Source organism: Periophthalmus magnuspinnatus, chromosome 16 (assembly GCF_009829125.3).
Source record: "Periophthalmus magnuspinnatus isolate fPerMag1 chromosome 16, fPerMag1.2.pri, whole genome shotgun sequence".
Taxonomy (NCBI): Eukaryota; Metazoa; Chordata; class Actinopteri; order Gobiiformes; family Gobiidae; genus Periophthalmus; species Periophthalmus magnuspinnatus.
In genome coordinates this window covers 5553786-5579782 of record NC_047141.1, presented here as the reverse complement: position 1 = coordinate 5579782, position 25997 = coordinate 5553786, and the positions used below count along the sequence as shown (strand labels likewise).

Here is a 25997-nt window from a genome sequence, read left to right as displayed (position 1 = left end):
ATCACTAAAGTGACCAAAATTAGACAAATCGAGTGACTACTTTACTGGAAGACACTGAATGAATATAGGTCACACGTTTGTGTATTAAAGCTGATTCTAATTAATATTTAAAATATAAATAAAAAATACAATTTTGAATCAAAGACTGAAGACAGGATCTTTGTGTTTTAATCTGTAGATTAGCTTAGTTTGTTGTTTAAGTTAGCATTAGCATCAAGACAAAAGGACCTTCCTTTATAAACACATAAGTGTCGTCTGGTGAAGTATTCTCTTTGTTAACATGGTATATGTCGTATGTGCCTGTGACTCGCTGGTCACCAGATGTATATGTACTGAATCCATTTTAGCGCAACTCTGTGAAAACCCCATCAAATTATAATGAGTGGGAAAGGCTTTGTTGTGCACAGAGCCATTTGGCTTAGTTAGAATACATTGAAAAAAAGCCTGGCTAATCCTTACTCAGTTTCTATCTTTTGTATTTGCATCTGCTTATTATCATGTCTCACACTGTTTACACAGAGCAGTTGAATTTTCCTCAAACATGCCAACTTTTTGATGGAGGGTTGTCCCTCTGATGGGGGTCAGGGCTCTCCGTATATGCCCTGCTGAGGAGGTGGGCTCTACATGTGCGTGGGCTTCTCCTGTCTTCTCTGTTCCACATCCGTCTGTCTGTCATAAACCGGGCCACTTCAGTTTTCCACTTGTTTTTTTATGTTGAGACCACTGGCTGAGTTGTGGAGTTCTATACACAGATCAAAAGTGACTAACCCCTAACCCAGAAGCACCACAGCAGGGCCTGACGGGGCAGGTAGAGCTGCCTTAAACTGGAGATGGTAAGTGTCAGTATGGGTCTACATCCCTGTAGCACTGAAGGCCTCAGAGTGGAACACTGTCACCTTTACTCCTTTGTAGTGTACTCCTGTGTTACCCTGCCCACCCCAGTTCAGTACAGGATTTCTCTGACATTTGCCCACTGAGACAGAAATCAAGAGGTAAAGACACTAGACTGCAGTGACCCTGGGTCAGTGGTATTCAGTCTGGCCAATCATGCTCCTTTTAGGCCCTGTGATACAAAGGGCAGGTGCAGGGGCCTTCATTCCTCTGTAGGTGACATAGTTCCGCTCTAAAGCCCTCTGTGAGTGACAGCACTCTGCAGTGGAGCCATGGGGTAAGTTGGGAAGGATGTCAGGAAACATTAAGTGCTTGTTCCCCAGCAGGCTGGGTCTTTAATAGACATGTGATGAGCTGGACACATGGATATTAAAGGACAACACTGTGGAGTTGGCAGGGCTCATGTTGCTGGCATCCTGCGTCTGGCTGTGGTTGCACCAGTTAGCACTGTGGTTCTGATTGAGAAGAGAAAAGTACGGCTCATTCGTCCTCACAAAGTGAAGCTTCACTCAAGTCTTCTGGATGCTGTCAGAGCCACCCTCCTCCCTCTGTCTCCCTCTCTAACCTCATCCCCTCATCGTTCACATCCTTTAGAGTCAACTTCTAACACTGCCCTACCTCCCAAACACACGTCCCTTCATGTGTAGGCCCATTCCTCATGCACTAATCCAGAGCTTGGCCATTGCCCTTTGTGCATCATAGATGCTGAAGTCATTCAGAAACAGATGACAGAGTTCAGGCAGTCCACAGCACTTAAAGCATATGTGACAAATACAGGGGCAATGCTTCACAATGCATGACCTCCAGATTGCCAATTCACCCCACAGATGAGCTGCAGCAGACTTCATTTCTCTAGTGGATCAACACAGCAGTGATATATGAAGCCATTACATACCTGATCAAACAGTCTGGTGCTGTTTGTTTAGACTGAGATAGAGGGCACTCTGCAGTCTTCTGTCATTCACTGTCTCACACACTCACTGCATCTGTGTGAATATTACCACTGTAAATATGCAGGCTATTGTTGTCTCAGAAACAGGAGGGTGAATAGATTTGATTGTAACAAGAATGAAAAAAGTGATGTGTGTGAGATTTGAATTTGCGTAATGAGGTTTTGCTTGTGTATGAAAATAGTTCTTTTATAACCATGACAACCAAAAGGATCTAAGTCATACGCAGAGCTCTCTCCGTCCTGCCTGGTCACATGTCTGCATCTTTCTTTGGAACTAAAGCTTCCATTGCCCAAACCTTAGTCAAACAGGCTGTGGACTAGTCAGTAATCAGCACAAGGCACCAGGATATAATACTAGTGTAGTGTGAGTTTGGTGGGTGATTAGCTCATGGATCTGTAGTAAAAGGTGCTCAGAAAGATAAATATCACAGGACTCCATTTCTTATAAGCCCCGCACAATATGATGCAACTTCAACATACTGTTAGATCAAAAATGGCTTCTAATGACCCAAACATAGAAAAAATAAGCTTCATTTTGACCACACTTAGCTTAAAAATAGCTCGCCTGAACCACCAGCAGATGGTAGCAGGGAGCTTTGGAGTCATTGTCCAGTGCAGTGTGGGTCTTAATGAGACTTGGTCGCTGTGCGTTGGGTTTGTGTTGTCTTCAGCGGTTCCACCTCGGGGTACATGATGCTCTACTCTTGATAATAATGAATGCTGAGCTAAGCCTGTTAGCGTGACAGCAGACACAGCTAACGGTCAGACTGACCCACTGTCTCTGTGGCCTTTCTGTCGATGTTGTCATCAAACGTGTAACTCACCACGTCTCTCTTATCTCCGTTTGTCTCCCCCACTCTCCTCTCGCTCACCCATCATTATCAATGTTATCATTTTTTACACTTATTTTGGACTTTCCACACCACCTTTCCTTCTTTGATTGGCGTCCGTCCCCATGGCCTGTGTTGGTCCATGTCCCCTCCCCCTCTCTCTCTATGTCACCAGGAGGCCCAGCTTCCCTCCATGGGTTCAGCAGACCCCGGTGTGAGGCACTCTGACGGGGGAGCACCCGGAGCAGTGAGCCAGCCTCCTCGGACATCAGCGGGCAGTGCCTCCGACTGCACCCCCCATAATGGAGTCCCTCCCTCTGTGCCCACGCCACTCCAACATCACAGTCCAAACGGAGAGCTCCATGGCAACCAAACACCCTCCCCTGTAGCAACCAGGCAGACTACAACAACAAGCATTGCAAAGAAGTGTCCAACGCCGCGCTGAGCCAGTCAGAGAGAGACTGTCCGGACATTTCAAAGGGCTCACACACTGGGGGTTCCATAGCTGTTTGTCTTGCAGGACAAGACACTGCCCCCTGCTGTATGGCTTGTGTGCTGCAGCTCTATCAATATATGCAGAAACAGCCTTCAAGTGCAATGGAACAGCAAACAATCATATGCAATGCAGCTGTAGGGGAGATGGGTGCACTTAGAAGACACACAGAGTCGTGACTAAATGCACACTTTGTCACTGTTCACGATCCATCATGAAGTCTTTTCATGAAGCTCTGTCAAAGTGACACTTTGTTCAGCACCATGTGTTGGTAGAGTTTACAGCAACATCAATTTAAATTATATTCAGCTGAATTCAAACAAAGTGCAACTGGACCCCTTAGAACATGCACTCTGAACCAGGATCCTGGTCAGGGGCAGAGTTGGACCCACTCAAGTTCTAAACCAGGATTCTAGTTAGCCTACAGTGCCTATGTGGATAGGCATCAATGATATACAGGTTTCATATAATAATAAAAACCTATGTAATAGGCCATTAAAAGAAGCGCTGAAGTATCTATATAGTAATACATCTGATATGGAGGTATGTTATTCTGTTTGTGTGTCATCACCATGAGTGAAATGGCAGTGCAGTTGTCCAGTGCCTTTGGCTGATAGCACATGCCTGACTGCAGTGGACTGTGCTCACACAGGGGCTGAAGGAGAGGCTAAGGACTCCAAGCTGCTTTTTCTCTTCTCAATCTCAGAACCAACATGTGACCAACTGGTGCTAAACACGACGGGACGGTGCATCGTCATCAGTGTGTCTGCTCTGTCCTGTGTGTCTCTGTGTGGGCTCCTTCACATGGATACACCTCTCACTTACTCACAACAGCACAACATCATGTTAGCGTATGCATTATGTTTAAAGATACATGAAGATACATGGTCTTTATATATTTGATATAACACTCACACACATGACAGTATGTGTACCTCCTGTCCTGTTCTCTGGTTAATGCTCTGTGTATGGCTGTGTGTGTAGCACTGCCCTGGTCTGTGCCTCAGGTCTTCTGTATGTCCCATGTTTCTGATGTGTCTAATGTATCTGATGTCACTGTGTTGTGCGTGTGGGAGCCTCCATTTCACTGACACCCTCACACAGGCTCATCTCAGTGGGGGAAAGGCTGTCTGTCAAATACCTCAGTGATAATCCTAAGGAAGACTCAGGTAACTCAGCCTGGAGCTGAAGTGGCGGTGAAGACTGCCCAGGGTAAGGGCTCCAGCGCTGCTGTCACAGCAGCTGATCCAATAGCTCCATGCTCTTCTGTCTGTCTCCTCAGCCACTCTCACAGCTTCATGGAGGACAATGTGGAACCTAATTGGCTGATGCGCCATCGGCAGTCTGTGGGATGGCATGGCCAGATGTCCAGAGCACTTTCCCGTGATGCCATTGGTTGACAAAGAGAAAACTTGGGCCTCTGGTCCCAACGAGTTTGCACAAAGGAGTGCGCGGCCCCCCAGCGGACCATGTGATGAGTGCGGAGCAGCACGCCCGGGGCACTCTCTCTCTGATCGGACTGGCTGCGGACGTGCTCCGGTTGGGCTTTAGGCAGATGCTTTGTGGAGCAGGGAACAGCTATGCAGCATGAACAATGCACAGAGGCCAAGTATAGGGACTGGGAGAGAGGGCACTGCGGCACACGCATTTAAAGGTGCTTGACTTTCTTCAAATGAAAAATATACCCTTGATTTCAAAGTAATTATTTTTATCATCTACTAATCATGATTGAAACATTGAAACATTATTAATACATATTAGAAGTTATATATTACTACATAAAACAAATATGGAGTTTTTTATAAGTGTGTTTTTGCTCCACTGTTTGAATGTATGTAAGACTGATAAACACAACATGAAATATGCACCGCTTTCAATCAAAACCTTTGCTTCACTAAACTTTGAATAATGGATGATCAGTCCTTGAATAGTTTATATTTCTATGATATATGCTTATTCTTACATTGCCGAGTTACAGAGACTTTGAGCTGAATTCTTCCGGGGGACACACACAATTTATTTCTTGATACAGACAATGGGCTCTTTGGTAAAAGACAATCTGACGCTCAGAGGACAGGACTCTGTGCAGTCCTGATCTTGTAATCGGCATCTCCCCGGCCATGGAGCTCTCCGCTGGCGCCTGATGTTGGATGGCTCCTTTAGACTGTGGTCTGCTGTGGACCTGAGAGCTGCCTCAACACTGCAAGGACTCCTGAAGCATGGACATTTGAGGGACTAGCCCTGGCATTTCCAGCGGAGGAGAGAGATAGGAGTGAGTGTATATAGAGTCTGGTGTTCGGAGCGGGCCGTGTACAGGTCCCGTCTCTCCCGTGCCTCTCTCTCCCTCTCTGGGATCAGCTGAATCCGCACTAGAAGAGCTCTCATACCAAGCTTGCACTCCCGAGGTTTTTCTATCTCCATTTGGTTGTTTGTAAAGAGAATTTGTACATACGCCGAGAGCATTTCTTTGCAGACCATTTCCATGTGTTGAATTTTGACCATAGGTTCTAATGATATGTTTGCAGCGGTTGTTCTATATTTATTCCAAACAATATATTACTTGGTATTTTGTTCCCCAAAGTCTGCCTCTCGTGGTGCATTCCTCCAAGGGACAGGTGATTTTGTAGGTCTTTTCTGAATCGTGTGCCTCCCCCCACCCCATGTTTGCTCTCATAGGTTGCGTTCACGTGATGTCATCAAAAAATTGTACAGAAGAAGGCTAGGACCATCTTTTTTCTTACTTTGGCCCTGATCCTCTTCCGTAGAATTCCGATGGAGGGCAGTTTGGAATTGTATGGCTGGCAAAATACAAACTGGTTGGACTTCTCTGTCAGCACAAATGAACTCACATGTTTTTGTACCAAAGTCGTGTCACATTGTGGTGGCATTATTCAAATACTGAAGTTATAGCCACAAGATGTGACTTTTTATATAACCAAGAATGCATCCTATTGTAGTTTAAAGGGCCTATATTACACAAAATGGACTTTTGTGAGCTTTAAACCATGTTAGAATATTGTTAACTCAAAAACCTGGTGTTGTGTTTTGTTTCATTCAAATCTGTTTAAGTAACCCTTTATTATTAGTCTCTCTACATCTCCAAAGCTCTAAATGCTCTGTTCCACATTGTGAAGTCATGAAGCAGTACTTTTCAACATCTATTTTATACCTTTTGTTCAATAGAGACTGGGAATTCCAAGTCTGGAATCATCCAAATGATTTTAGTGAAGGTGTATATAAGAGTTTAAAGGCACTTCCTCAGCCTAAATATGCAGGGTTCGTGTGTTAAACATGCGCAAATGAAACAAAACAAGACTCTAGGTGTGTTTGTGATGAGGAAACATTATAACATAGATCTGAAAATAGTGTAATATGGGACTTTTAAAACTGAGCTGGAAGACAGGTCAGGATTCTATGGCAGAATTTACTTTTTACACGTCAATCCATCAAATTTAAAATGGCAAATGCAGATGTCTGACCTGATTTATAGCTGCAATCTCTGCAATTACTGGGCCTATCTACATGAAACAAAAACTGGCACAAAGTTCAAAGTTCATCTCTGTCTGTCGGTGTAATCCCTCATTCGTCCAGGAGGTGGCTTCGAAAACCTTTCCTACCTCTCTGTCAGTGCAAAAAAAAAAAAAAACAACGTAAGGGGATATACATTTTTTTCTAAACTGCTTCAAAAAGTGGTGGCATTACTGAAACATAAACACATAACTCTTGCCAGCTGTCGGTCACTTTGAGCTGTAAGTTTTATATAGCAAGTTTGAGGCAGGGGCAGCACCAGGTATTTTTGGTTGGAGGAGCTAAGGGGGCGCTAAGGTCAAAGGTCACTTAACATATTTGCTTTGCTGTTTTAAGTTTGACTGTACTTAGCCCCTGTAGTGATTTATACAATCTAATATGCTTTTTTTTCATTGGTATCTCATTTTGAACAGTATTTTAGTCAATATTAGATGTGCTATGAAAGTGGGGCAAAAATCTTTGGGGATGCATTGACAGTTCTAGGTGAGGAAAGTGCCCCCTCAAGCCCCGCCCTGGTGCCGCCTCTGGTTTGAGGATCGGATCTCTAACAAATAAAAGAGCATAGGATCTTTCATAGCGTTACACACGTCCCTGCCCTCTATTTGAAATGATGACACCGTCTTAATCTCGAACATGAACGCAACCTATGGACACGCCCCTTTGACAAGCCATATGCCCCTCCCCCGTTTGTTGTTTTGACCGGACAGACATTTGGGGATTTGTGTATCAATGGAAGAGTGCTGTTGCAGAGTGTATCACAGTGGTTTATGAATTTGTTATGAATGTGATTATACAGACTTTTGAATTCCTATTGTAATAATGATAATAATGAGGATTGCCTCCTTGGTTTCTTGGTTCTTTCATGCAGTGGATGAGGACTCCATTTTGTGTGTGTGTATGTGTGTGGTGGGGCATACCCCAGAATTTATATTTTTCAGGAGGTTGAATATGGAAATAGAACTAATACATAATTAAATTAATAAACAAATAGTGAAATTCTTCTTTATGGTCTCTGAAAATGTGTCTTTTTTTTTTTCTTTCTTTTTTTTTTTTTGCATTAGTGCAATTTTAAAGAGGGGAGAACACATGTAATACCTCTGTGGGGTATTAAAGGGTAAAAAGAGATGTAGACAGACTAATAATGCAGGTTTACTCAAACATGTGTGAATGAAAACAAAACACAACCCCAGGTATGTTTTTGAGGAGGTAAGAGCATTATCATACGACTTAAAGCTCACAAGAGTCAGTTTTGTGTAATATAGGACCTTTAATTGCCGTTATATTACACATTTAGATCACTATGTTTATCATTTTGAAAAATGCTACATTCACCAAAAACAAAATATTAAAAAGTTTAATTATCTTCAGTTTTGATCTAATGCTGAGTCTCCCCTCCCTTTGCTCTAGTCACTCTACCACTATCATAACACAGTCAGCCCACTAATGAAACCACTGCACATTGCCTCAGGTTTGTAAAGTTGTTGTGTATTGTTCAAGCCTTGTATAAGAAGTGTGGGCTCATACTCCTGACCGTGAGGAGGGCTTGAATAGGGCCTGGGAGAGATCGATAGATTACTCAAACATGCAGGGATGACATCTAAAACCACTTCAGTAATCTTTTTGATGAGGAAACATAGTTATGAGATGATAGACATTGACTTTCATATTCACATATTCCCTCTTAAAGGTCTTGTATTGCACAAAATTGATTCTTGGTGGCTGTAAGCCATGTTGTATAACCTACCTGGAATTCTGTTTTGTTTCATTCACATATGTGTGAGTAATCCTTTAGTATTAGTCTGTCTACATCTCCAAAGCTCTGTTCCACCTTGTTATGGCATTAAGCAGCAGTTTTCAAGTTAACAGCTCCTTTTATCTTTTGTTCAGTAGAGGTTGGCAGTTTCAGGACTGAACTGACCCAAATGATTCTAGTGAAGGAGTATGGGGTTTAAAAACAGAGAAGAGCACAAGGTGGAACAGAGCATTTTGAGCTTTGGAGTGTTTTTGAGAGAAGAACCCTAAATATGCAGGGTGTGTGTGTTAAACATGTGTGAATTAAACAAAACACAACTCCAGGTCTGTTTGTGATGAGAAAACAACATTATAACATAGATCAGAAAATAGTGCACAATGTTTTTTATCTTCTTTCTCCTGCACCAATCTTTTACTGAAGCCGTGCTCCCTAGTTTTCACCAGCGGAGGGCGACCAACAAACATTATGCTGAGAGAATATCTTGAATTGGGGTTGGGTGCACTACCAGTCAAAAGCCAACTTTTGACCTCTCTCTCCTCCTGATTCTCCCTCTCTTCTCATCTCTCTCTCTCCTCTCTCTTGTGTGTCTCTCTCTCCTCCAGTCTCTTCCTTTGCTCCTGTCTCTGCTCTCTCTCCTCCTGCCTCTACTGTCTCTCTCCTGTCCCTGCTGTCGACCTCTCCTCCTGTCTCTCTTTCTCTCCTCCTTTCTCTATATTCTCTGCCCTCGTGTCTCTCCTGTCTCTCTTTCTCCAACTGTGTCTGTGCAGATCCTGTCCTTCCTCCTGTCCAGAGCATCAGACTCAAATTTACTCAAAAATAATCTGAACTACTTAAAAATTATTATTATTATTATTATTATTATTATTATTATTATTTTTATTTATTTATTTATTTATTTATTTATTTATTTTATTTTACAAATATATAAACAATGAACAACGGCATGAGGCTTAAGCATTACATTCCATTACATTCATATGGCATGTGCAAAAATATTAAACAAATGTAAAAAAAATAAATAAAAATACAGTAGTACATTTTAAATTTCCAATTATGTGCAAAGTGTTTTTGTTTTCAAAAGAAAGAATAATCTGAACTACTAAAATTTTAAATTAAATGAACTGTATGTAGCCTCTTTTAAAAAGTTCGCCAGATCTCCAACTCTCGCGATATCTGGGCGCTCGCTGTCTGTGGGGAATGGCCGCCTGCGAAGCTATGGCTGCTCCACGGATCTGCTTTAGCCGCAGCACCCCGGGACGCTTTAGCTGACCAGGACTGGAGATCCACGGCAGGCTCCCCCTTCTACCCGGGCCTCCGAGCGAATGGGTAGAGGGGGCACTGCTCCAAGAGACGCCGAACCGGAACCACAGAGACTCGGGCAGACCGGAGCGAAACCGCCGTAGCCGCTAGTTAGCCTCAGTGCTAGCCCCACATCAACACGGCTGTCACTGCAGGGGGAACCGAGCCGACCCGCGACCACGATTTACGGGGAGAATGAGCGGACCGGGGCAGGACAGCGAGCCAGAGGCGAAGGTCCAGCAGATCAAGCGGCAGTACAGGTGAGCACAGCCCGCTTCCGGACCACACCGGTGTTCTGCCGAGTTCAGCCTGCGGACAAATGCACCCCTCATCGGACTGTATTAAAACACTCAGGAAGTCTTTATAGGCTAATATTTACAATGTGAGCGGCCTTTGGGGTTAATAATCTGTTAAATAATTTACTAACACTGCATTTTACTCTTATGATGACCGAATATCTGTTGGTATAGCGTTAAGTGACTGTCTTGTAGCGACAATAATCGGTTAATTTGCACATCATGATGAAATTACGATTAAAGATAACACGAATTATTGCAGTATTATTCAGATTAGTATCTTAAAGGTTGGTAGCTCCTGTTCATAAACAAATGTATTGATAACATCCTGATATCATACAGAAAACACAAATGCTCCGCTCTGCTGCTCTGCCTTAACAAAAAACGTGTATATTTAGTGCATGACATTAATGTTAAAAGTACACAGATTATGCAGCAAACAGGGTTCATTTCACTGAGGATTCATTTCTCTGCGTAACACCGGGAGCGCACGAGACACCTAGCATTTCACTCGCTACATGACTCAGACAGTTATTGCACAAAAATGACAAATTACCCATGAATGTATAACGAATAACAATTACAATAATTAGAATAAATGTACATAAGCGTGTTGCATTGTTAGAATATGGGTTAAGAGGATGTAAACGTTTTTATATTGTGTAATGCTATCTATAGCTATTACATCAAAACTACATCATATTTCTGCCACTAACTGGTGTACAAGCAACACAACTCTATAAACCACCCCAAACCATCCGTATTCCTTAAGCTAATCTTTAACAGTCGTCTGCTATTTTTGTCTGACAGCTTTAGCAGTTTGACAATTAAGCTGATCTTTCAACCATTCGGACTAAATGCCTAGAATTGAGGAAGCCTCCAGTCCTGTCGAATGTGCGAGCGGCTAACACAGAGCTAGCCTCGCTACTGGACTGACAAAGGCTCTTCTAGGTTTTATGTTTGTTTATATAGGTTAAACTCTTTGTCATTTGGTGAAATATGCTTATTTGTTCTCTAAAGGTCCTGTATTACACAAAATTGACTCTTGTGAGCTTTAAACCATGTTGTAATGCTGTTACCTCATCAAAAACGCACCTGGAGTTGTTTTGTTTCATTCACACATGTTTGAGTAACACTTTACTAGTCTGTCTACATCTCCAAAGCTCAAAATGATCTGTTCCACCTTCCACTTTTCAAGTTAACAACTACCTTTTACCTTTAGTTCAGTAAAGATGGCCAGTTCTAGGCTGAAGTTATCGATTCTAGTGAAGGTGTGAGGAGTGGAGCACTTCACATCACAAGGTGGAACAGACTGTTTTCTGTTTGAAAGAATAACTCAGCTTAAATATGCAGGGCTTTTGTGTTAAACATGTGTGAATGAAACAAAACACAACACTTGGTCTGTTTGTGATGAAGAAACAGCATTATAACATAGATCAGAAGATAGTGTAACATTGGCTGTACTTCCTTGTGTGACCAGGGCTGTGGTGGAGTCTGTGCATAAACTAGATGTCATCATTGGCAGTAAAGCGTCCTACAGAGAGGTGTTCAAGCCAGAGAACATCAGCCTACGGAACAAGTGAGTCCAATAAGCAGTTCTTTATCTAATTTGAGACCAGGCATCGGACTACATCTAAAGGAGACTCTGAACACATCAGTGCTTATGGAAGTAATTAAAATACCGTAGACACTTGGCATTCATTCAGCTGGCGAATGTTCTTTTTACTGTAACTGGAGGTTGTCAGTGAAATGAGTCGTTGGGTCACTCCACGAAATCTGTATCTTTTGTGTCTCAAAGAAATAAAAAAATATTTTAAACAATGGTATTAAAGCAAATTAATAACTGAATTATTCCATAAAATTACTTTTTAAAAAGTTTAAAAGCACAAATTTGTTTTTTTGGGCATGTCTCTAAAAGAGGATGGGTAAGGTGAAAATGTGTGCAAATCTTAGGAAAAATCTTAAAGAAATAATTTTTTCTTACTGCTGTCAAATGAATCTTATTGTTTCAAAGATAATTCATTTCTATTTAATTTGTATTGTTTTATAACTGTGTCTAAGTTTTTAGTGATTCCTGTTACCATCACTCAAAATCCCCCATAAAATAATAGTACATTGCAGAAACACTCTGAACAAGAAACTTTCATTCAGAACCTTTCCCAGGACCAGGGCTGAGAAAAGAACTTTCTGTATAGTTGATCTTTTTAAAGGTTTTGGGAAGTTTGGAGGGTGGTTATTTTTCTGGTTCCTGTTAGCATTTTCTTGTTTCTTGTTACCACTTTCTTATGCACAAAATGGTTTGTTCTCCAAACGATTGTATTCAATATCTACAATAATTTTCCTTAGTTAGTAGTAGTTTAAAACTGTGGGCCGGAGATGGGACCAATCATAGAACAGCATTGTGGTTTGGCCTGAAGTCTGTTCATGTGCCTGTCCAAACAAGGTACACTGCTGTAACTGCAGACAGAGAAGTACCAGTAAACACTGTGCTGTGTAAAAGGCAGGTTAAACTTCACTCTCAGAATTTCATCTAATCCAATCCAGGCCTTTACTTTCTGCTTTGGTCCCTAAAAATTGCCATTGAAACAAAACTGTGCTTGTTTCTACTGACTGGAATCTCCCCAGGGTGTCCTGACAGATGTCTCTAGTGTTGCTGCAGGGTTTGCACTTGTGATGATCAGTGTCTGCTTGTTGTTGTCAGGCTGAGGGAGCTGTGTGTCAAACTCATGTTCCTGCACCCCGTGGACTATGGCCGTAAGGCTGAGGAGGTGCTTTGGAGGAAGGTCTACTACGAAGTCATCCAAGTCATCAAGACCAACAAGAAGGTGAGTTTGGATATCTGCAAGTATCCTCTGTAGTCATCTTTCTATCAGCGGAGATACAAACTAATGAGATGTCACTGATCAGTTGAAGAAAACTTGGAGAAAACTCAAAAATCTTGAACCTCATCATTGTTTGTTAATATCTGAATAATGGTTTCTGAAACATGTGCAGTGGCATTTCTAAACCTATAGCAATTTTAAAAAGAAATACCGTTAATTTCGGACTATAAGCCGCTACTTTGTTTCCCACACTTTGAACCCTGCAGCTTATATAGCGGTGCGGCTAATTTATAGATTTTTACTGGCTAACGGCCAGCGGGGGGCACTCTACTGGTAAATGCAAAAGTGAGACAAACGTGAGGAAAGATTGTGCACTGAAGAACACACTACTTTTGATTTTGAACTGTCATTTTGCACATCATGCACACACCCTCATCATGGAAAACACGAAGAAATGCAAATGATGCAGCTTTTAAATTTTTAAGTTAAAGGCAATGGATCTAGCATCAAAGAAGGAAATGGAGCCATTGCACCTCAGTTTGGCATTAATGAATCAATGGTGCGACATTGGAGGCGGCAGCGGGAAGAACTTAGTCAATGTAAAAAGACGACAAAAGCTTTCAGAGGAAGTTTTCTAAACCTGCATATATGTTTGTCCCGTGTTGATGGCCTGTTGGTGCCATACTGCAGATTTTAGGCACAGTTTGAAAAAAGCATATCTTAAATTAAAACAAAAAAAAACTTTGTGTACCGTCTTTCTGGGCAAATATCTCATTTTACAACAACAAGTGCGGCTTATATGTATGTACAAAATGTATTTTCTTTTAAAATTTAGCTGGTGTGGCTTATATTCAGGTACACTCAATAGTTTGAAATTTACGGTAAATAAGTTGATGTTAACTCTTTTGGAGCAAACTTGTAACATTGTGTGACTGTGTTGGCAGCACATCCATAGCCACAGCGTCCTGGAGTGTGCCTACCGCACTCATCTCATCGCTGGGGTGGGCTTCTACCAGCACCTGCTCCTCTACATCCAGTCACACTACCAGCTGGAACTGCGCCACTGCATGGACTGGACCCACGTGTCAGACCCTCTCATCGGTCAGCCCCCCGGTCAACACCACCAGCACATTTACACCTCATGTCACGGATGGTATTGTGGGTTAGAGCGCTATTGTTTGTGCTGAATTCTGTCCATCAGACGTCACTGACCCAAAGCAGCTATTTAAATCAGGACAGGGTCATCGGTGCCCCATTATAGCATAGACATTCAGAGATGTGAAATTCTCTATCTCTGCCCATTGTTATCCAGGGTTGCGTCAAGTCGAACGCTCCTTCGCATACAAATTAATGGTAAAGGCAGTTCCCATGTTAAAGTATATAAAATGTTTATTTCAAGATATTTATGTCATTTATCTGCTCTCCTCACAGTCACATCTAACAGAGGAGGTTTAGTGTCGGTAGACATTCACCAGACAAGTTCAGAAATCTCACCTGAAAGTTTGTTAGCCGTTAGCTCAGTTACCAGTTTTACGCTAATTATGATCTAACATTAAAGTCCTTGTTGTATTTTCACAGTTCGCAAGAAGGCTTTGTCTGCCTCTCCCAAAGAGATGGAATGGGCTCAGTTAGCATGCCATCGATGCCTGGTCTACCTCGGAGATTTAGGTAAAGTTAACACACTAATATTGGACTTTACATGTTTACATTTGAAGCACAAGTCATACGTTTGAACACATTTGACCTGGTCCCTGACTGAACTGTAAATGGTCTCCTCCCTTCAGCACGTTATCAGAACGAGCTCGCAGGAGTGGAGACTGAGCAGCTGGCCGAGAGGTTCTATCACCAGGCTCTGTGTGTCATGCCTCATGTTGGTGAGTGGAGCAACAGCAGCGCATTTCTAAAATCTGCATCTTTCATTATGTCCCAGGAAAGAGTCAAGCAAAAGAAGTGCCGTGTTTACAGTTTGTGTCTTTTAAGTTTCTAAATGCTGATGGTTTGACCTGGTTTATGGTTAATATCTCTGTGGTTATTGGCCCTTTAGGGAAATCTATCCTCTGCATTTGACCTATCCTTCAGTGCTGCTGTGGCACCTGTCGGGACCAGTGTGCAAGATCAGGGCATAGAGAGTAAGATAAAACATAAGCTCAGATGTCCTGAGAAGAGTGTCCTCACTGTAGTGCTCTTTGGGGCTTTTGTTCCCAGAGCAGAAGTTACAAGAGTAAAGACTCTGAGCACTTAAGGGCTGGGGCTCCTAAGAGTAAAACCATGTCCAACCATTTAAACAATTCAAGCACCTCTGTTTCCTTTTTTTGACCATGATGCGTGAGTCTGTGAAATATGAGCACGGGATCAGCAGACTGCCCAACATTTATTGGCTGAATGATTATTTTGGAGGTCGCTCACTGAAACAAAATTTTAAAAATAAAATTACATCTAAAATTCCTAAGGATGCAGGAAATGACTTTCCTCAGACCTCTCACACCTGCAATAACTCCAGTGTTGAGCAACACTCATTTTAACATGTTTAAATTTACAGTTTATTAGTAATCACAAATAGTAGAGCAGACTTGTCCCAATAACATTTTGAAGCATGATAATACTGAAACTACTGCCACTGACACAAAGCAGGATAATTCCAGTAAACACATTTTTATCATACTATATCATTAAAAGGCCAGAGCTGCAACAAATAAACAGCAAAATGAAATAATAATCAGCCACAAAAGTGATTTATTCTATGCTCTACAGCTTGTCTCATGTTAATACTTAAATATGTAAAATCTCCTCACTATTACAAATAAGGTGTACACGCAATAAATATTGAGCCCCAAAATATATTGTCCCAGCTTTCATATATTAAACAATCGGCTCTACTGTAGGCCTGTCATAATAATCACTATATCAACTCTGTATTTTAAGTGCATCAGTTTGTAATGAAATGAAAAAGGTTGCAGACCCCCTGCTCTAGCTCAATTATACACAACCTAGAGACTATTAATGATGGTTCTGTTCACTGCAGGCATGCCTTTTAACCAGCTGGGCACACTGGCAGGAAGCAAGTTTTACAACGTGGAAGCCACTTACTACTACCTACGCTGGTGAGTCACGCGACAGGGACACTCCTTTCAAACGGTTTAAGGTTACTTTAAAGGTGCAGTATGTAAGAAATGAAGGAAATAACCACTTAAAATGAATTCTTCTTTTGAACAGCAGAACGGCCATGAGAGGCCAGTGTAATCTCCTTTGAAGGGTCCACGTCGCCTTTATGATAATGAAGGATAACACACAGTTGAAAGGCTGTCAATTTTGAGTTTGGGTCATTTCTGTTCAGTTTACAGTCAGTTTCACAAAAATAATTGATATGGAAGGCCAAGAAGTAGATATAGCATCGTGTTTTGGTTTAGAACACACATCTGACAGCGGGAAAAGAACTTTGGGGCACACGTATCTATTCTGCCCAGTGTATCAACTGTCCCCTCTGAGGTTTGAACCTGCAATCTTCTAATCCAAGGCAGATGCTTTACCTCCACACCAGGCACTCTAGGCTAGTTGGTAAAAATTCTATTCTGGTCTGGTTCTGGACAAAAAATAAAATAGTATTAATCCACTTTGCATCTCATTTCAACTGGCATTTAATCTAAAAAAAAAAATACAAACAACAGGATTTTAAATGTCTTGTCTTCAACTTTGAATCATTCTGGATTCAAAGTTGAACATAAGTGCTTCCTTTGTTTAACGATATCTTGAAAAACATTAGTTCAGGGCAATACAATAACTTTAAAAAGCATTAGATTTGATTTGCTGATGCCTAATCGCTGCTTTGTGTTCTCTCTGTGGCAGTATTCAATCAGAGACCCCCTTTGAGGGCGCGTATGGCAACCTCAAACGCCTCTTCGACAAAGCTGCCAAGATGTACCAGCAGGTGAAGAAACAGGAGCTGAAGAAGCTGTCCCCGTCAAGACAGAGGTACGGCCTGCTCTAGAACAGTGTCATATTACACAAAATTTACTCTGTACGCTTTAAGTCATGTTAGAAGCATTTCAAAAGTGTACCCAGATGTGTGTTTTGTTTCATTCACACACGTTTGAATAACCTTTTATTATTAGTCTGACTACATCTGCAAAACTCAAAATGCTCTGTTCCGCCTTGTGATAGAGTTTAAAAACAAGGTGAAGCACTTCCAGTTTTACCACATGACATCACAAAGAGTGTTTTCTGTTTGAGAGAAGAACTCAGCCTAAATATGCAGGTTTGTGTGTTAAACATGTGTGAATGAAACAAAACACAACTCCAGGTCAAAACATAACATAGATCAGAAACTAGTGCAATATGGGCCTTTTAAGCCTCTGTTGGACTTGTGTGAACTATTTCTGAGCTAATTTTATAAAATGTTTTAATTATTATTTTTATTTATTTTTTTATTGGCTTGTTCAGACAACTTGGACAGTTAAGGATAAAACAATATAAAAGCTTTGTATAATGAGTGTGTGAGAAGAAACTAGTGTTGTCACGATAGTAAAATTTCAATACTAAATACCAATTCTGATACCACAATGATTAAAAAAAACAAAAGAACAAAACACTCTTTAGACAGTATACTGTGATGACATCACCAGTTTTATGCAATCAAACTATTGGATTACTAAAGTAAAGTAAATGATATAAACGGCCATTAAAATCACATTTAGGTTTACTTATGTGGAAGTAAAAATGGATAGAATACATGTTGTATATAGTTTCATATATTGTTTCTGTCCCCCATAGGTCCAAAGACATGAAGCGTCTGTTGGTGAGCTTCATGTACCTCCAGAGTCTTCTGCAGCCCAAAAACAGGTGTGAAAATATGTCTCTGAACCAGCATAGTTTTTTAATGGCTCAACGATGTTGAAACGCAAAATTATTTCAAGACATCCCATGCTGTTGCTCTGACCTAATTTTGTTGACATTTTTTCCAACAAATACGATTTAAAGAAGACATATTGTGTCTGCTCTATAGTTATAATCTATGACACCAGTGGATTATTATGTTATAATTTTCACATTTTAAATTGTAATATTCATCTAAAATTACTTAATAAAAGAAACAGGTATAAATAAAATAATAAGAGACTGGTCTAAACTGGATAGGGTATTTCTCGCTATTGTAATACATCTGTGTTTTTGTTTTGCTTTCTTCTTTCTATACTGTGCCCTCTGGTTGATATTTAACAGAACACAGAATGGGCATTGGTTGAAAGTATAAATGCAGTGCAAAATTATCTTAAATCTAACTGTGACCATTTGAATTTGAAAGTTGATTTAACTGTGTTGATTGGATGTCTCCTCTGCTGTGGGCGGGTGCAGCCTGGTGGATGTGGAGTTGACCACCCTGTGCCAGTCAGTGCTGGAGGACTTTAATCTGGTGCTGTTTTACCTGCCCCCTCCGAACCCAAATGCGCCCGTGCACTCCCCCTGTGCAGAGGAAGAGGACGCCCACGACAGCCCCTGCCCCACCCTCCCCGACACCCTGCTCTTCAAGATGGTGGTCATCTGCCTCATGGTGGTGCACAGCCTGAAGAGAGGAGGTTTGTGGCTCATGTTCTCTTTTTGTATGCACCTTCTTTTATGGTTGCTACAGTTGGATTCTGAGTGGTATTTAAACGATATGGTATGTGAAGTGTTTTGCCCAATGGAGCAAAGCCCAGCAATGAGAGCGTATTCTAATATTGAGGATTAGTTTCTATAGGAGGTATTCTGCAAAATGGAGCGTGGAGAGCAAAGGGAGGGGAGGTGAACTTACTAAATACCTTATGTGGTAGCAATTAATACCCATAGAAGTGTAATACCTCCTCTTTAACTAACTGAACCTACTTCACTGGGTTACACAATGACAATACAAACTGCTCTGGCTCTATGTTTGGCAGGCTCTAAGCAGTACAGTGCATCTATCGCTTTTACCCTGGCCTTGTTCTCCCACCTGGTGAACCACGTCAACATCCGTCTGCAGGCTGAGCTGGAGGAGGCAGAGACTCAGGTGCCCCCTCTCAACACCGAAGGCCCAGGTAAGTGCCTTAATGACAACAATAGTCTGTGTAGTCATGTGGTTTCAGTGTAAAGCAGCTGTCTGTCATTTCAGATGAGGTAGACCTGGCTCCTGTGTCCGAGCTCACAGAAAAGCCTCTGCACAATGGCTCTCTAGAGCAGGAGCGGGCACAGAGCGGGCAGAAGGACGAGCTCCACGCAGACACGGCCGACCAGGACAAGCACAAACACAAGAAGAAGTACACTCGTCTGTCCAGGCTGAGGCGCCGGCGCTGCCCACGCAAACACACCACGGGACAGGATGACAGCGACCTGAGCGAAGGCTTCGACAGTGAGGAGGATGAGGAGGAGGAGGTTATCAAGCCCGCCCCCAGCCCAAACCCCAGCGCCACCAACCCCCCTGTCCTCAAGAGGGACCCCAAGAGAGGGGCCGTGGTGGGCCAGGCCAGCTGGGACAGCGGCTCAGAGGACGAGGATGGGGGAACGGCCTTCGATGTGGAGACAGACTCGGACATGAACAGTCAGGAGTCCCGCTCAGACCTGGAGGACATAGAGGAGAGCTCAGAGCATCAGGGCCCATCTCAAAGAGAAGAGCAATCTAACAGCCAGGTCCAAAGAGAGGAGCCGCCTCCCACCACCAACGGCCCCCTCACACACCCCGACCCCAGCATCAGCTCTAACCTCCAGGCCATGTCCTCCCAACTGTTCCAGGCCAAGCGCTGCTTTCGCCTGGCCCCCACCTTCAGCAACCAACTGCTTAAGTCCCCGAGTGCCCCCACCCCAAAACCCACTACCATTACCCCCCAAAGTGACACTGCGCCCCCTTCACAGGAAAGTGCCCCTCCACAGGGGGGTGTAGGCGTCAGCACAGCCAATGGAACCAGTGACACTGGTAAGACTTTATACAAGAGTGACAGTGTTGGTCTGGAGAAACGATTGTAGTCAAAATCAAAACTCACCTTTCTTGTAGATTTTGAATCCGACTCAGAGGGCAGTCAACAGAACACACACTCCCCAACAACCAATGAGAAGAGCCTGCTGGAGAAGATGGAGATTCTGACCAGTCAAGGCCTGATTCAGGTGGTGAAGGTGTTTGTTGATTGGTTGAGAACAAACACTGACATAATTCTGATGTGTGCCCAGGTAAGTGACACATACGTCACATGATGTTTGGCTTGTACTGTGTGGCTTTAGTATGTCCCTGTGTGCAGAGCTCCCAGAGTCTGTGGAACCGCCTGTCTGTGCTGCTCAACCTGCTTCCTGACGCCTCCAAGCTCCTCGACTCTGGTGAGTGAGGTCTTTAGGACAGTGTTTTGACAATGCGTGAGCATGTGCAGACTATGAGAAGCTCAGTGTGTGTGTTGTTTAGCAGTAGAACTGAGCCTCAGTTCAGAGGTGCTGGAGCTGCTGCGCCTCAGTGAACAGGCAGACCTGGTCCAGTCTGTGTTGCTTCCAGAGGACAGAGCCCTGCGGCTGCTCCCTGCTCTGAGCACAGCCCACAGGAAGATGGACTGGAGCCAGCACGGGCCTCCCCTCAGCCCCCTGCAGGAGGTACACACTGCTCACTCCACTCTACACAGGCTTTAGAGCGCTTGTACAACACTGTGGTGCAGGCTTGCTGAACAAAACACCTGTTTTAGTTCAATTCAGGATGCATGATGACTTGTGTTTTGTGACAGTGTGTGGTGCGTGTCTGCTGTATTCGGAGCTTCGGACACTTCCTGACCAAGCTTCAGGGGGACATCTTGCACTTTAACCCAGAGGCAGGCATCTTCACCAGCATCAGCCAGTCAGAGCAAGACGGTCTGCTGCAGCAGGCCCAGGCCCACTTCCGAATGGTAGGGTGCATTCTCCACTGGCTTTAAGCTAACACATGTGCATTGGTGTAACCTCATGACTTGTGTCCCCAGGCTGAAGAGGAGGCTCGCAGGAACCGCCTGATGAGGGACATGGCTCAGCTTCGACTGCAGGTCTGTATTAGGTTTAGTCTCACTATGTGTCCACCTCCTGTATGAAGAGATCCTGTTCTGTGTGATTAAGCTCAAACAAACGTATGTTCAGGTTACAAGAGGTAAAACGTCTGTCTGTAACTCGGGGCATGTGATGAGAATGGGTTGGTCCAGACTTGGGTTAATGAAGCCAACAGTATATCAGTGATTTTTAGCCTCAGAACTTTACAAACTACTGTGGTTGATATAAAATATTTGAACTTTCAATCTGAAATTACAATGACACAGATTGCTATAAAGATATTTTGTATAAAATGACACTTGTTTCCTTTCTTCCTTCCGCCTGTTTTTGACCAGTGTGGTCACTGGTCTCTGATAACCCTCTGTGCTGTTGCTGTGTGCAGTTGGAGGTGTCTCAGCTAGAGGGCAGTCTGCAGCAGCCCAAAGCCCAGTCCTCCATGTCCCCGTACCTGGTCCCAGACGCAGCAGCCTTGTGCCAACACCTGCCCCTTCTCAGGCAGCTGGCCAACAGTGGCTGCTTCATCATCATCATCCCCCGCACAGGTACAGACGCGCGTGCGCAGACATACACGCGCACGAACAGACACGAACAGACGCGCCCACACACACGCGCACATGCAGACACAGCACTTCTCTGTGCCTCTTGTGCATCTACATGAGCTATGGTATGCTTTTTTGTATTAGTACAGGGACAGTGCACAACAATATATTAAAGGTACTATGTTACTGTTAAAAGCACTGTTGTGAACTTTAAGTCATGTTGTAATGTTGTTACCTCCTCAAAAACCCAGAGTTGTATTTTGTTTCATTCTCAAATGTTTGAGTAGTGAAAAGGCTGGTGACATAACCGTGGTGTGTTTTGTAGTGATCGACAGCCTGGACAGACTGAAGAAAGACACACCTGGGGCCCGAGATGGCATCCGCTTTCTAGAGACAGAGTTTCGGAAAGGAAACAGGTCTGCTACTCTCCCATCATTTACTTGAGCTGAGCTAGATTATATTAAATTATATTAAATCTGAAAAATTTATTGCAATTACAATTTCACACTTCTGTACAAAATGTTACCATGTTTTGCTGTAATGTTATAGTTGTGGTAATCTATATAGTACGTCTTTAGCAACAACCTTGAACTTGCTCAAATAGTTTTTCTCGACACAAATAATGTACACAGGTCGCTATCCACATGTCCAGAAAGACATTGGACTGTTGCAGAAGCGCTTTTTAAAGGACTATATGTAAGATTCTTATTTAAAATTCCATAAACATGACCTGTGTCCCCAGATATGAGACAAATATGTTCAAATCAAATATAACTTTTACTGATAACAGTAATTCTGATTTATTGTTGTTGTTTTCTTTTATAATTAGATTTTTTGGTTCAAGACCATTATCCAATCACAAACCAAAATGAGCCTCATGAGTCTCATTTGTGTTACCAGTTTTAAAGCTGAAATCCAGTTGGTTTAAACCTAAAATGCCTCTCTCTGATCTGAATGGTCACTACCTAAACCCCAGCACAGACAATCATGAATCAGTGCTAGTGCAGCCTCTGCAGCTCAGTGAGTGAAACCTGGAGGTTCTGAGATTTCACATGAGGCCCGTCCATAAACTGAGAATGAGACAAGCTTCAAACTTGTATGTGTCCTCTATCTGCAGGTTAAGGCTCTGGCAACACATGTTCAGTTGCGATTGTAGTACCATTTTAAAACATTAAGAGCACAGGGTACATGCCCCATTAAGCCCGTAAGAAAGAGGCTGTTTTTCCAGTTTCCAATGAAAATTAATGAGGTGTCTCACTGAGAGCACATGTTCTAAATGATTAGTTTGAGGGTCAAGACCAGAGCAGACACAGAGCCTTCAGTAAGTATGTCCTCTGTTTGTTTTGCAGGTACATCCGCTGTCAGAAAGAAGTGGGGCGGAGCTTTGAAAGAGACAAAATGAAGCGTCTGGACATAGAAGCCTGGTATGGTGCATCATTAGACATTATATCTTATTACATAGTCTCTTCAGGATGCTATAGTAACTCTGTGTTCTTAGGCACTTGTACAAGATGGTGGACAGCTGCCGACAGCTCACTGTGTCCCAGAGCCTTGGAGAGGAGGACACGGCCGGCATGGTGACCATCCTCACTGGGCGCGATGTGGACGAGATGTCTGCTCAGTCTGCAGCTATGAAGGTGAGGAGCTCTCCTGCACATCTGAGACCTCTATGTTTACATACAGTGTAATAGGCCCAACTTCTCCATTCATCTGTTGGTTATGTCTTTGTTAATCTGTCCTTGTATAGTAATGTAACTTTTATGTGGTTTTCACTGGAATGTCCAAAAACATTCCAAACAAATTTTCAGGAGCCTGTGATCAATACGAGCCTTCATAGTTATGTGTAGATGTTTTGTTTTCAACAAGATCAGAGTAGCTAACTGAAAACATTGTCGGCTAATGCTAACAACCTTGTGACTGTAATGTTATTTGAGAGGGGCTTGTTTAACAGCACAAACCAGCTCACCTTTTGTAGATCCAACTAAGTCAGATCTTGATGGTCAAATTGTGTTTGACCATCAAGCTCAGATTAAAGACCTGAGTAACAAATTCAAACAGAGCAGTGCCTCAAGTTAGCTTTATACCCCCCACTGGAACTTTGTTATTAAGTGGCATCATTATATGAGTTTCAATCGTGAGTAATAACATTTCCTTTTGTAAAAGCTCAAAACAGTAAATCTAAAATGAAATGAAATCTGACATTTAAAACAAGAAAATGAAGTCTCCAGTTAAACAGCCGGGACACTGCAGACACACTCATCATTATTAGCCAAAAAAACAACCTGAATGCAAGCTATGAAAAGTGTGTTAGAATTCAAATGTATTATGCTACATTAATGCTAACCTCTGCCTGTCTGTGTGTATCTGTCCAGTCGGCGCTCCAGGCTGCGGCAGCAGCGGGCATGGAGCTGAAGAATGTCCGCCTTTTCTACCAGCAGTGGAAAGAGATGGGCTGAGGGGCCCCGGGACCCGGCTCAGACACGACGCTCGCCCCTCTCTTTCTCCCAATATTTAGCTGTTAATCTCCAAAAGGCATCACCCATTCAACAGGAGGCAGAGTGCGGGCTCCCGAGGCCGCTTCGGGGGCTCACTCAGCGGAATGGTGGTGCAACGTGTGGCTCCTCTTCTCCAGGAGCGGGACAGCGGAGGAGGAACTTTGAGGTGGGGGTCTGTCAGTGTGACCACTGACAAGGCTCACACACACAGATTTAAACATGTGAGGGCAGGGGGTCTAATCCACCCCCTGCTCAAAGGCCAGGCGCTGTAGCACTGGCCTCTTCCCTATGTTTTCGTGTGGCTTCTTTTGCAATAGGGCTGGGGATAAAAAAAAAAAAAAAAATCATTGCAGTTGTTCAGTCACGTAGGCAATTTGCTATTGGTACTTTGCAATGACATCACTCTGGGGGTGTTCTACATATATCTATGGTGGAATGTTCAGCAGTTAGTAGTATGGAGACATAATGCACTGTCAAAAAAGTTTTAAAATAAAAACTCAAGAAAAAATACTGAAATACTGTTGGCTAACGCTAGCTAGCTATGGCTGTAATGTTATTTGAGAAGGATTTGTTTAACAGCACGAATCGGCTCACCTAAGTTCTTTATTGTTAGATCATGTTAAAACAAAGCTCAGATTAAAGTCTAACAGAACTTCAGACAGAGCAGAGCCTACAGTTAGCATCACACCCCCAGGGAATGTTGATGACATCTGCAGCAAAGTATCAGTACATTTTTAAATAAATATTGAGTTTACAGTAACTTTTAAACACTTCTGGAAGCATTGAAGCAGTAAAGGTGCGCTGTGGAACATTTGTGGTGGAGGGTGAGCTATCTGGTTGTCTCCATTACGATTTTATTGGTTTGTAGTATTGTCACGATATTAAAATACTAGTTTATTGTGTCTTAAACTTGTTCTGATACAGCTCAAGATCTTTCTAAATCTATTCAGGAAAGGTTCATTTCTGTCCTGTGAGTGACTTTTTTAGTATCGATATCTGCTAAAATGACTGTCTAGTTTCAATGCTCGTTTAGTATCTGACTTTCGATACTTTTGATTTGCCTGGATTGTCCCACGTAGACAAGCAAGCCACGTAACCACTCCCAAGTTATAGGTCAGATCTGTGAAGAGGCAAGTCTGCTCAAAGGACAAATGCATTTCGCCAATAACACCTGTAATTGGGGAAAAAAGGCAACATTCACCAACCGCTCCATCAGAAAAGTTACACAGTGCACCTTTTAAAGACCGTTAACTACTGAAATTATACAAGAATGTTTACTACAACTACAGGGTTAGCAGGTTTTATAAAAGACCCCATACAGTGTGTAGTTACTTCTAGTACTTATTACGAAATGCCCTTTGTGATTTGCTGGTTCGTTAGAATCCTTCAGCCCTACTTTGCTGTGTTCCTGTACCGTGACTCTATATCGTGCTGTGTGAGCGAAAGAACCATTTTATTTTTTTACCCAAATTAAGTTGTTTTTTGTACGGCCAGGCTGGTGCAGTGTGCATGAATGTTAAGGGGGTGAGAGACAGGGGACATTATAGTTTGTGCTAATCTAAAGTCACTTCTCCAATGAAACCCACCTGTATTTATTGAGGACTGCTGAATGCATCGTGAGGGATCAGTCCCACAGTAAAGACATGATTTGAGTTATTAAAATTTGAGCTGGTGCATTTGAATCTGAGTGAGATCTGTTTATTTCATTTCATTCTTGTGTGTATTAAAATAAGACCAGGATTCTTGCTAAATACAAGAATCCTGGGTCTAAACTATAGGATTAGAAGTTTTTACACAGATTAATACCCCATGGAGACACAGGGCATCTGACACACAGGGACATTTCAGAACATGTCTGTAGAGGCCTAAACTAAAGGGCTGGCAGATTTTTAGCATTCCTATAAAATTATTGAGGACGATTCTGTAACTTAAAAATGCATACTGGAAATGTATGATGACATGTATTTTACAGCCGTCAGTGAAAAAGTATTAGTTACACATTACATAGTTACTGCCTTAAGAAAGTTGCATTGCTTTGGGATAACATTTTTTGCAGTATTGTGGAAATTAAGAAAACACAAAAGCATATATTTGATTTAAGTCA

The 25997-nt window shown here is 42.6% G+C and overlaps 2 protein-coding genes across 3 annotated transcripts in view; both read left to right on the top strand.

Moving 5' to 3' along the window:
* Positions 1–4540, top strand: part of syngap1b (synaptic Ras GTPase activating protein 1b) — a 73394-nt gene extending 68854 nt beyond the window's left edge. The window contains exon 21 of the mRNA XM_033980704.2: positions 2849–4540. Within this exon, the coding sequence (XP_033836595.1) occupies positions 2849–3118 (270 nt within the window). The 3' untranslated portion in view covers positions 3119–4540. The remainder of the gene's footprint in view (positions 1–2848) is intronic.
* Positions 4541–9613: 5073 nt separating this feature from the next.
* On the top strand, positions 9614–25575 carry smg5 (SMG5 nonsense mediated mRNA decay factor). 2 transcript variants are annotated; one of them, XM_033980712.2, is made up of 22 exons: positions 9614–10006; positions 11523–11621; positions 12744–12867; positions 13809–13965; positions 14443–14532; positions 14649–14738; positions 15887–15965; positions 16708–16833; positions 17632–17700; positions 18211–18431; positions 18771–18908; positions 18983–19780; positions 19859–20031; positions 20100–20175; positions 20258–20439; positions 20568–20726; positions 20799–20858; positions 21242–21401; positions 21724–21814; positions 22748–22822; positions 22897–23035; positions 23771–25575. In XM_033980712.2, the coding sequence occupies exons 1-22, from the start codon at positions 9942–9944 to the stop codon at positions 23852–23854; spliced, it is 3255 nt and encodes a 1084-aa protein (XP_033836603.1). In that variant the 5' UTR covers positions 9614–9941; the 3' UTR covers positions 23855–25575. The 2 variants fall into 2 exon arrangements, with proteins under 2 accessions (XP_033836603.1, XP_033836605.1); XM_033980714.2 differs by having other exon boundaries at positions 9633–10006; positions 20261–20439.
* Positions 25576–25997: the final 422 nt, after the last annotated feature.